The 12,290-nt window shown below is 38.5% G+C and overlaps 1 protein-coding gene across 1 annotated transcript; it reads left to right on the top strand.

The window, feature by feature from the left end:
- The first annotated feature begins 7,932 nt into the window (after window positions 1-7,932).
- Window positions 7,933-9,966, top strand: LOC147636903 (F-box/kelch-repeat protein At5g15710-like). Its single transcript, XM_086800484.1, has one exon. The coding sequence runs from the start codon at window positions 8,546-8,548 to the stop codon at window positions 9,752-9,754; it is 1,209 nt and encodes a 402-aa protein (XP_086656610.1). The 5' UTR covers window positions 7,933-8,545; the 3' UTR covers window positions 9,755-9,966.
- Window positions 9,967-12,290: the final 2,324 nt, after the last annotated feature.

Here is a 12,290-nt window from a genome sequence, read left to right as displayed (position 1 = left end):
TTGACAGCGGCCACTTCAAGCTATGAAGCTGAGTACAAGTGACTATGGGAGTGTGTATGGATTAGATGCCTTTTGACATATCTTGGTAGTCCCCCCCACCTCCATCTTCAGTGATAGAGCCAGAGTGCATTAGTCGTTTGTGCAAGGAACTCGGTGTTTCATACTCACATAAAGCACATTGAGGATCATTATCATTATGTCAGGAAGAGGCTCATTGTTTTGCAAGAGAGATTAGCATGGTGTCTCTATACACGACAAAGTGGCATATGTTCATGAAGGCTTATGTCTCACAAGAGAAGTGCTTATTACCATTTGGGGATTGATCAACCACATAATCCTTGTACATGTTTACTTCATCACTACAAGGGGGGATTTGTAGCCATTTATATGGTAGTAATGTGTAGACAAAGGCTTATAATGGGTGAGGGTAATTTTTCCCTCTTTAGGAGGTTTTTTCCCTGAGCGAATGTACACACTCTTATGAGTGTGTGTAAGTGACCTTATCATGTCACTTCACTTATACTTTACTAATTCTCTTATGAGTGTGTGTAAGTGACCTTATCATGTCACTTCACTTATACTTTACTAAGTGACCTTATCATGTCACTTCACTTATACTTACACACACTCTTATGAGTGTGTGTAAGTGACCTTATTATGTCACTTCACTTATACTTTACTAATTCTCATCAATTTATTTTGAGTGTTGTGCTTCCATCTATCTCACTTGCTTTATTGCCTCTATGTGTGTGTTGCTACTTTAATCCCCACTCTAACATCTAATAAGAAAAAGGCCCAAGCTTCAACTTTAAAGCAAGTAGCAAAAGAGGCTGAGGTGTAAGGCCCAAAGGCTACACTAACCCCCTAGAAAAGGCTTAAGAACTAGAACCAAAGGTATAAAATAAGAAGAGCTCAAAGAGTACACAAAAATATAATGTCATACCATTGAAAGTGGTTCAAGTGAGAGCTCTGAAGCTACCTCCCTTCTAGAGATAGCAAGCGATCTCTAGCATAAACTTGTTTTTCCTAAGGAAAAGAAGCCCATAGATTATGAAAACCTTCCCAAGAAACTCAAGGAGAGTATCCCAATCCCATGTTGGAGAAAGAGATAATGAAGCAAGCCCAAGAGCTTGTTTGAGAGGAAGGTGCACAATGATTTGTTAGAGTCACTACTTGAGAAAGGGTGTGTGTATGAACCATTGATCATGCCTAAGTGTATCCCTAACCCTATCCTAGAACCACTAACCATAGACCCAATGAAACCTCAAAGTTTGTCAAAGGCCTCCGAAAAACCTATGACCATACTTATAAGGCTACAAAAACCTATGACCATTCTTATAAGGTTGTCAAAAAGAACTAGTTTTAGAGCCTCGACCTTAGGAACCAATCCCTAGGTCTTAGCAGTGAAGGAGGACTCTGAGTGGCAAGAAAACGTTGGCCTTCCACGGATCATCATAGTCGTAACATTTTCTTTGAGGTGATTAGTGAGGCGAATTTATTTTGGTCCCCTCCAAAGGCACCTCCTAATGCACATCCCTTACACATTTCCCACCTTAGAGTGAGTATGAACTAATAAATTATGAATATCACCTGCAAGACATAGCAAGCCTCATAGCCTTCTTATCCTTCCAAAGTCCAAGTTCTGATAAGTTCTTTTTTGTAAAATGAAATCCTCAACTTTGGAGAGACTAATCGGACTGGATGAATGGGAACCTAAGAGCCCACAATAGCTAAAACTTAAACCTGAAGAGGAGAAGGAGGAACCGTGCCCCATTGAGCACCATCCCTCTATAAGCAAAACAAAAGGATAGCCAAAAGTGGAGGATGAGTTATGCCCCATTGTTGGCACAACTCATCCTCCCTGTATAACCAAACCCAAAATTGGAGGACGAGTTGTTCCCCCATCATTGGCACACTCCCTCTATAACCAAAGTGGAGGACAACCAAAAGTGGCGGATGAGATGTGCCCCATTGGCACATTTCCTCTATAAAACCAAAGGACAACTAAAAGTTCCCATGAAACGAGATGGGGCACTATTTTGAAAGTAGTGAAATGAATGTTATATTACCTATCATCGTGTACAAAGGAATGTCAACCTTTGCATTCTTGGATGTTTGGGGTTGGTGTCAACATAATCACAAATGATTGTTGGGAGGCCTAGGAAATCCTACCACTATTGTAAGCATAACCCTCAAGGTCAAGCTTGCGGATAGGAACATAGCCAAACCCTTAGGCATTGTCTTATAAGATGCAAGGATCAAGACCTTTGGACTAAGCTTCCACCATACATTCATGGGTGATTTTCAAAGAAGAGGGTCATACACGATGATCCTTGGAAGGCCTTACATTCGTGGTGATTTTTAGAGAAGAGGGTCATACATGATGATCCTCAAAAGGCCTTACATGAGGGAACCAAGGCTAGTCCATGATTGGGAAACCAATCAAACTTATATACGTAAAGGCAACTAGGCCTTGAAAAACACACTTAAAGATATGGAATGGCTACGCTTTCTCACCTGAATATTCATGGATTATTATACAATAATCTTTGTTTGTAAAAGCGTTAAAAAGTACATTGGATGGTGGAATTTCTCGCCCCATGAGTCAAGGTAAAGGCACATTTATATACATAAAGGCAACTAGGCCTTAAAAATATACTTGAAGATAGGGAAGACTCACCCCATGAGTCAAGGTATTTAATCACTGAAATTTTGCTAAACCACCATAATCGCTAAGGGAAAACCTTATAGAAAGCCTAAGAAGTTTCTTCTCCCCATGGAGACATATCTTCACTGTCTTTGCTATGTTAAGGTTGTAGATTTACATGAGACCTATTCCAAATCATGGGAAGTTGACCTAATATATGCATTACATCCTAGCTACCAAGTTTAATTTTTTGTCCAACCATGAAGCACTACTTTATTTGGTGAATAAGCCTTGCACCATGGGGCACATAATTAGAGTTTGATTTCACCATCACTATGTGGAAGGGATCTATGCATGTCCATGTCGACCACCTTTCCAAAATCTCAAATGGAGAACCCCCTCATGGAGTGGAAAATGATACCAAGCACGCTTCATTTATAGTCATCACCAGTTCTGTAGTTATAATACTAAACATGATGCATGTCTCAGTGCAACTATCTCTGAAAGTTGGTTTCTTGGCAATGGTACTTCTAAGCACATAACTTCTCAAAGAAGCATGGTTAAACATCTAGAGAATGTACAAAGTGCTCACACTATTATGTGTGCTGATAATGCCTCATACCATGCCAAAGGTATTGGTGAGATAGTTTTCACTACTGTTAGTGGTTGGTGATGAGGACATTTGTCTTTAAAATGTACTTTTTAAAGAATATGTTTTGTGTGCCCACTCTAGAAATTGGGGGGATTTATTGTTGAATTTACAGATGATAAATACATTATCTGGATAGAGAACATGATAAGCAGATTATACTTACTGGATCTTTAACCACTAAAAGTTTGAACAAATTGGACATGTATGATAAATGTGATGTTGGTAGACACTTCCGATGTAATGAAAATACCTAGTTGCGGCATGCTAGGTTTGGCCACACTTCTATTGGTGGTTTGATTCTTTTGTAGAGATATGGGATGTTAGAGGATCTTCCTCAACTTGATCCACCACTAAAATATGTTTGAAGGATATATCCTTCAAACATATATCCTTAGCAAACTTGCTCGCCAACCTTTCCCAAAGAATGCATTAGATAGAGTTGCTCACTAACTTTCCCAAAGAATGCATTAGATAGATGTTTGCCAAGGATATATCCTTGGAAAACTTGCTTGCCAATGTTTCCCAAAGAATGCATCAGATAGAGTTGATCCACCACTAAGATATGTTTATGAAGGGAAAACTTCCTCACCAACCTTTGCCAAAGAATGTAGTCGATAGAGCTTATCACAAATTGTAACTTATACACAGTGATGTGTGTGCTCCAATGAGGACTACTTCTTTGGGAGGAAACATATACTTTTTTACATTCATTGTATAACAAGTATGACTAGTCTTACCCTATAAAGGAAAAATAAAAGGTTTCTTATCATTTTTAGCACTTTGTTGCTATGGTTGGAAATGAAACTGGTTTAAAAATTTAAACTCTCTTGTTTAGACATAGGAGGGGAATATACGTCCAATGCATTTAAAGATTTTTTGGCACAAAGCATCTGTGTGTACAACTCCTTATACACCACAGTAAAATGGTGTTGATGAGAAATGAAACAAGAATCTCATGGAGATGGTTAGATTGCATGGTTAAAGGTTAGCAGCTTTCACATAAATTTTGGTACCTATGTGATGAATAGGTGCCCCACTAAAGCTTTGAAGATTATCATTCCTTATAAGTCTTGGTTCAATAAAAAACCTAAGGTTGAACACATGCGTGTTTTTAGTTATTTGACACATACACATGTGCTAACACAAAACAAAACTAAAAACATGCACATGCACATGTGCTAGCACACACACATGCGTGTTTTTAGTTATTTGACACATGCACATGTGCTAGCACACACACACACACACACACACACACACACACACACACACACACACACACACATAAAATGCACATAATAGCCAAGGCAATGAACCACTTATGATCGAGCTTGAAAGTGTAACAAATGGGATGTCGGGCCATGGTTTTTTTTTTGGGGGGGGGTGGGAGAGAGAGAGAGAGAGAGAGAGAGAGAGAGAGAGAGAGAGAGAGAGAGAGAGAGAGAGAGAGAGTTATGAACTAGATATAAGATAAGAAATTGTCATAACATGAGTTGAAGTTGACATGGGAGTAGAATGAGGGATCTTCTAGGTGTTTTTAAGGTAAGAGAATCAAGGAATATGTATGCAAGTGATAGACTGTGAGAGCATGTCATGTGGCTGATTCGTTATGTGGGAATGAAAAGAGAGGAACTAACTTACTTATGTGGGTATCGATGATAATGCTTCTACTGATTATTAACAAGTGAAAACAATGCATTAATCTACCTGCCTAAAAATTATTTTCCATGTGGATCTATGTGCCACCCCAAGAACATAATGTGAGCCTCCTACCTAAAAATTATTTTCCATGTGGAGACATGTGGTTCCAAGAACATAATGTGAGCCTCCCTTCAAGGGCAGCCACTCTTAAAAGACAAGGTAACAAATGGCTTATAAAAAGGCATGGATGGGTGGGCTACAAGATTGACATTTGAGGAGAAAGAAAATGTATAGTATGATGTACTCATGTTGATAACTATTATTATTTAACAAGATCCAACATTAACATTCTTTAAGTTTAGTTAAGGTCTTAAAGCCTTAAGGTCTCTTAAGGCTTTCTTAAACTTTTGCTTTGCAAATTATGTGCTTAAATGTGATGTAGTGGACATATGACCTATTAATATCCCATGAGAGGCAACATAAGTAATGGTTAATGGTTTTTTAAGTGGGTCCATTTCAAGCTTAGAGTGTATTAATTATATAGGACTGTTGTTTTTATTTGTCAATGATAAAATTCTAAAGCTGTATCCAAGTATGAGTATCTTGATTAACATTCATTAAGATCCGATGCTTTAACATCAATGTGATCAGTTGAGACTTTGATACTTTCAATAATTACACATCCTTATCACCACTTAACTCAGCCACCGTAATGAAATTATGTCTTATATACTCTTATCCTTGCATGACACCAACAAGGATCACTACCCTTTATTTAATTGTAATAAACTATGTCTTATACACCCTTATCGTAAGGAAACACTATCCTCTATTTAACCGTAATGAAACTATGTCTTATGTACACCCTTACCCTTGCATAACACCAACAAGGATTATGAGACTATACACTACCCTCTATTTGAATTAAGTGAAGACTAAATTGAATAACTCCTTGGGAAAGTCACCATGAAACTAACCTATATAGCACACAGTTAAAGGCACACAGTTAAAGGGTACTAAAAAGACCCCGACCTATATAGAGTTTTTAAACATAGATACACCCCTTTGTATAAACTTCGAGATAATAGAAGTACCCTTGTTGAAATATTTTTCTTTTCAAATAAAAAAGGCCCTTTTATGATTTTTAAATGTAATTCCAAAAGAAAATAAAACCCATTCCGTTGAACACTTGTACTATTTAATATTTTCTATGTACTATTTAATATTTTCTATCAGTGACTACCATTAAAGAAAATAAAACCCATTCCGTTGAACACTCGTACTATTTAATATATTCTATCAATGACTATCATTAAAGTAACTCAAATTCACCAATAAACAATGGCTACAAAAGAAAATAAAACCCATTCCATTGAACACTCGTGCTATTTAATATTTATCAACAATGACTCACCAAAACGATGGTTACAAAAGAAAATAAAACCCATTTCATTGAACACTCTTACTATTTAATATTTATCAATGACTACCATGAAAGTAACTCAACCTCACTAATAAACAATGTCTACAAAAGAAAATAAAACCCATTTCATTGAACACTCGTGCTATTTAATATTTATCACCGACTCCAATATACAATGGTTATAAAAGAAAATAAAACCCATTCCATTGAACACTCATGCTATTTAATATTTATCAATGAATGCCCTAAAAATGACTCAAACTCACCAAAAACAATGGTTACACATACCTTGAAATTTGAATTTATGTGGTATTAGAGCTGAGGAACTTCCCAGGTCAAGTTTACTAGTGGTCTTCTTCTACATTCACACAACCATGCAACATGATATGGGATTAAGTATTCAAACAATTAGACCTTCTTTCCAGTTAGACACCAAAGAGGAGTGGTTGAAGAGCTTGTACACTAATTTTATCAAGACTAGTAATAGTTCTATTAGGAAGCTGTAGGTTGACATACTAGGTTTGCGACATTGTGGTTCCCTGTCTACTCGATTGAATAGTAACAACCTTTTTTTCTGAGAGACGTTGGTCAATGGGGCATAGCCGAGTGGTAGGTGGGGTGTTTTTTTGAGCCATGGCCCAAGTTCGATACCTATCGTCACTAGATGCTCAATTCAAGGGTGTGTGCGTGTTGTTGGGTGGGGGGCAGGGGGTGAGTGTGTTGGGGACAATGCTTGGATGCATGGAGTTTGCCAACTACATGTCTGTTGATTTCTAAAAAATAAATCAAGGTTGTAGCTCCACAGAAGCACCCATGTCTGCCAGGAGGTACTAGGTTTGAATCTACCCTAGTGGCATCTGTAACTCATTATCCTCTCTCTCTCTCTCTCTCTCTCTCTCTCTCTCTCTCTCTCTCTCTCGATTGTTTTATGCTTGAGTGCATTGAGGTGGAGTTTACCAACTACATGTTTGTTGATTTTTAAAAAATAAATTGAGGCTGTAGATCAACGGAAGTGTCCATGCTTTTTTGCCAGGAGGTACTGGGTTCAAATGGCATCTGAAATTTAGTACCTCCATATTTTTTTTGCCAGGAGGTATTGGGTTCAAATCTACCCTAGTGGCATCTGTAATTGAGTACTCTCTCTCTCTCTCTCTCTTTCTCTCTTTCTCTCTCTCTCTCTCACACACACACACACACACAAGAGGAAGCAAGTCCACATAACATGTGGAAGTAGTACCTTAGAAAGTTAGGAACTTGGAAGGAACCTTGGGCAAAGGCGTGTCTCATATTGTTCAAATTTTAGTTTGGCCAATCGAAATTCTAGGTGGGAAAAAAACAATGGAAAAGTTTACAGATTATGTTGCTTGTTTAAAAAAAAAAAGGGAGAGATTTTGTTGGTAAGGGGATGATGTATGGGAAGTAGTCATTGTCCTAAAGGGTAGGTTAAGGTCTGAAAGACCTGTTGTGGGCCGTGGCTCTTGTGAGTGACAACATACTGACACGCACAGAAAAGCAAGAAGAAACCACTACTGTCTAGGTACTCCTCCCCCCACCTCTAGGGCCTAGGGTCGGCCTCCTTTCTAGCACTATGTTGTAGTCTGGGGGCAAGAATAGTCACCTGCTAATCGGTCAATGCGCATGCCTTCTTTCATTTCTATCTGTACATTCCCATATAGAGAGAGAGTGGTGTGTGTGTGTGTGTGTGTGAGAGAGAGAGAGAGAGAGAGAGAGGAGGGTGTGTTATGAACATCGCAATTAACATACTGAGGAGGAAGTAGTTTGTGAGTGAGAGACAGAGAGAGAGAGAGGGCCCAGGGGGAGGTTGTTAGCACAGCAATAAAGGGATCAAGGAGGAAGTTGTGTGTGTGTATGTGTGAGAGAGAGAGAGAGAGAGAGAGAGAGAGAGAGAGAGGAGGGATGATGTGAACAGTGAGGATATCAGTAAGCACAGATCAAGGAGAAAGCAAGTTTTTTTTGCCTACATGAGGGCCACTTGATAATAAAGCTTTTGTGTTAGATTAGGTCTTGTGATGAAGCATCTTGCCCACCCTAGGGTTTTATGATTGAAAATATATTGTTCCAAGTTTGCCCTATTCTAGTGTTTCTTGATCAATAGATTGTTGTGTTATTGAGAGGCTAAACCCTGTTGTGTATTGAGAGGCTAGGGTTTAGGCCTGTTGCTATGCTGAAGAGGCAGTTAGAGTACTCTAGTCTGGGAGAGTCTAATGGTGTTCATGCAGTATATTCAAATTCTAGTGGCATGTGGGCATGGAGTGGGGGTGTGCAGACATGGCGACACACGTATTTGGATCCCAAGTTATGGAGCAGCGTACCGGAGGGCATCATAGAGAAGATTCTTATCTCGTTGCCGCTCCCGACCCTCTTCAAGTTCAGGTGTGTGTGTAAGAAGTGGGATGCCTACCTATCATGCCCAAGCTTCCTTAGAGATTTCAGCCACCATCTTCACCACAAGACAGACCATGCAGGCCTGCACTACATCTTACTCATGGAGAGGAAACACAGTCATAGTAGAGTTGGCCTCCTCTACAACAAAAGCTTCACCAAGTGGCTCACCCTACCCCTCTCGAATAACAATATCATACTCACCCTCTCCAACCCCTTTGATCTTGTTGCCTCTGCAGGTGGCCTTGTTTGCATCAAAGACAAAAACACTGGCTCCCTTAGTGTGCATAATCCCATCAACCAATCCTCAAGATCCTTGCCCCCCCTCAAAAAAGCCAGCATCAAATGGGCCTTTGAAGTGGGCATGATTATGGACCAAAATGGCATAGATTATCAAGTCATTGTTTGGATGGATGAACCCTCCCCCTTCACACAGGTTTACTTCTCTAAAACCCATCAATGGGTCATTAGGCCAAGCAATGTAGACATTAGAGGAGATGCTCTCTCAGAATGTGGTGTAGTTTCTGGCTCCACATTCTACATTCTTGTGATTAACGAGTACTTAAGTGTGTTTGCTTATAGCATAATTGAAGATAAGTGGATGGAGCTGCAAGCTATTATGCCTCCTGATATACTATACAGCTATTTGATAGATCAATGGGGGACCTTAGTTATGGTGGGTGCCATTGGTAAAGATTTTCCAACAAAGGGCGTATGTGTTTGGAAGCTAAGAAAAGATGGATCAGCATGGGTCGAAGTGTTAAGAATGCCTGATTATCTTTACAAGAGATTAACCAGAGGGTTTAGAGCTTTTGATGCCTTCAAATGTGCAGGCAAAGGTGACCAAATTTGCTTTGTTGTTGATGGGCGCCCTAGAGCCCTCATGTATGATTTCAGCAGAAGGCGTTGGTCGTGGTCTCCTAAAATTGGATTTAGAGGGCAGTACCAGATTATTGCTGCTAATTTGCGCTTGGATACAGAGGCTTAATTACAGCTTATAAAGAGGATTAAGCTGTCTCTAAAAGGTTAGGGCTAATCTTTAACATGTGAGAATAGTTGTAATCGGGTTAATTGCGTCCAAGTGAGGCTTAAGTCTTCTCAATGGAGAGCATAAAGGCTTAGAATTGCTCATTAATTGTAATACTTTATGACGATGGTACAGATACGATTTGATCATTGATTTTACAATGGTGCGCACTTTACTTGAATTATGTTGTGGATTAAACTTAATTGTGACAGGTTTGTGAGGTTAAGCTTGTTAATCATGACCGTATGGCAAAGGAAGCAGATCAACGGATCGACAGAGCAATTCATGATAGGCTTCTAAGTCATCTAATTAAACTAAGAGTTGTATTAAACATGTTATTAGTTGGGCATGCATGTCAGCTTCAGTGATGGCTGAGAGGTCAGGGCTGAACACCTAACCTCCTACATTCTTAAGAAAGATATTGGAGAACAGCTAATTCTTCCCCCCACTAAGAAACTTTTCTCTCACGGTTCAGTTAACTGTACCATCAATTTTTTTTAATAGAGTATTTAATGTGTAAAAAATTCTAGAGTATTTAATGTTTGAAAGAGTGTTATGTTGAACTCTACATGAATCCTTCTCACTATAGGTTTAATAAGAAGACACCTTTGAACAAGCATTTTCTTCATAATTTCATCCATTTACTATTATATTCTTGTCACCAGTGAGGGGAAGAGTTTTGCCCACAATGCGGCCAAGTTTTCATAGCATTTTCTACGGCGGAGCAATGAACAAAGGATACTCTCTACCCACGAGAGAGATGGGAAGGCAAGATCCTACAATCTACTAGGGCACTTAACGTACAAGGCGAGGACATGCATAATGAGGCCAGGGCAGGGATAATGTCAAGTGAGAATCCTTTCTCACCATAGGTTGGGGGCAGGGATATTGTCAAATGAGAATCCTTTCTCATCATAGGTTGAAGAGGAAAAGACTACTTTGAACAAGCATTTTCTTCATAATTTCATGGAATTACTAGTATTTTTTGAAAAATGGGAGGAGGCACCATAGGTTGAAGAGGAAAAGACAATTTTGAACAAGCATTTTTTTGAATAATTTTATCCAATTAAAATTGCTTTTCAAAAAATTGGAGGAAGCAATTTTCCTTCTCCTCCCAAGATGAGGCGAGTTTCTCAAAAGTTGAGGTAGAGTGTTCCTCACATAATCCTTTCTCGGTGTAGGTTGAAGAAGAAAAGAAAAACATTGAACAAGCTTTATCTTCATAATTTCATCCAATTACTACTATTTTTTTGAAAAATTGGAGGAAACACATAGGTTGAAGAGGAAAAGACAATATTGAACAGGCATTTTCTTGAATAATTTCATCCAATTACTACTATTTTTTGAAAAATTAGAAGAAGCAATCATTTTTTTCCTGCACCTCTCCTCTTAAGATGAGATACGATAAAGCGAACCCATCTTTTCTCGAGTCGTGCATAATGTGTAAAGCCCCCTAAGATGAATGAATTAAATAATGGTGACGGAACTACCAATGCAAAGACATCATTGCTTTACATTTGGAAAACCTAATGCAATAAAAGCAAGGATAGTTTTTTATTGTTTGTAATATTATTATAATATAAGAAGTAATAACTATTTATAATATTATAAGGGGTAAAATGCACATCATGATATGCATGGACGCTTGCGAAGTGCGCAGTGCACTTTATGAGGAATTTTAATTAATAAAAGAAGGCGGGCCTTTTTCATTATTTATTATTTATGAGGAGGCATCTGTGACTCACCAAACCACATGTTTGCAAGAGAATCTAAATGAATGCAAGGCTACGTAAAGATTAAGGCCACTACAAAATAATAATAATGATCATAATCTGTCACAATATATATTTAATATATCTTTTGATAAGGTTTCTGCAGTTTGCTTTTATACGATACGATCTTACACGATACGTTATTCTTTTAACGCACACATATAACTTTTTGCCTTTTCCACCTTTTCTCTTTTTGTTTTTTTTCCTCAGGCTTAAAGATTTGGGATCTCACATTGGGGGGGCTAAGATTTTGACACGTGTCATGTCAGTTTTTGGGCATTTTGGCCGTAAAGAAACCACCACTTATTTTGAGTGACCCCGTTTTTCAGCATTTTGGTCGTAAAAAAAGAGTGACCTGCAAAATTAAGGTAAATTATAGAAAAACGAACATTATTTCTACCAAACACGTCATTTTGAAGGGTGACTCAGCCCGTCAAAAATCATCCTTGGCCATGATAGCTTCAAGGCCTAAAATTTGAAGGTGGAGCCTATCATATTTCATTTGAGAGAGGTAGAATGTTGAAACCATTACTATTTGCTTTGGTGTAAGAATGCACTACCTCAACCTTACATCAATCCCTATATCCCTGTGGTTTGAAGAGGAGATAGGTGGTTGAATAAGCATTTTATTCATAACTTCATCCAATCATAACTATTTCTTCCTTATCATTCGAAGAGGAGATGCTTGAGTTTCAACAATCATTCATCGAACTATTTCTTTGAAG

Source organism: Cibotium barometz, chromosome 7, assembly GCF_041138505.1.
Source record: "Cibotium barometz isolate CiBa-2024 chromosome 7, ASM4113850v1, whole genome shotgun sequence".
NCBI classification, from domain to species: domain Eukaryota; kingdom Viridiplantae; phylum Streptophyta; class Polypodiopsida; order Cyatheales; family Cibotiaceae; genus Cibotium; species Cibotium barometz.
Note: the sequence above shows the minus strand (reverse complement) of the source record. Positions and strands in the feature narration are given on the sequence as shown.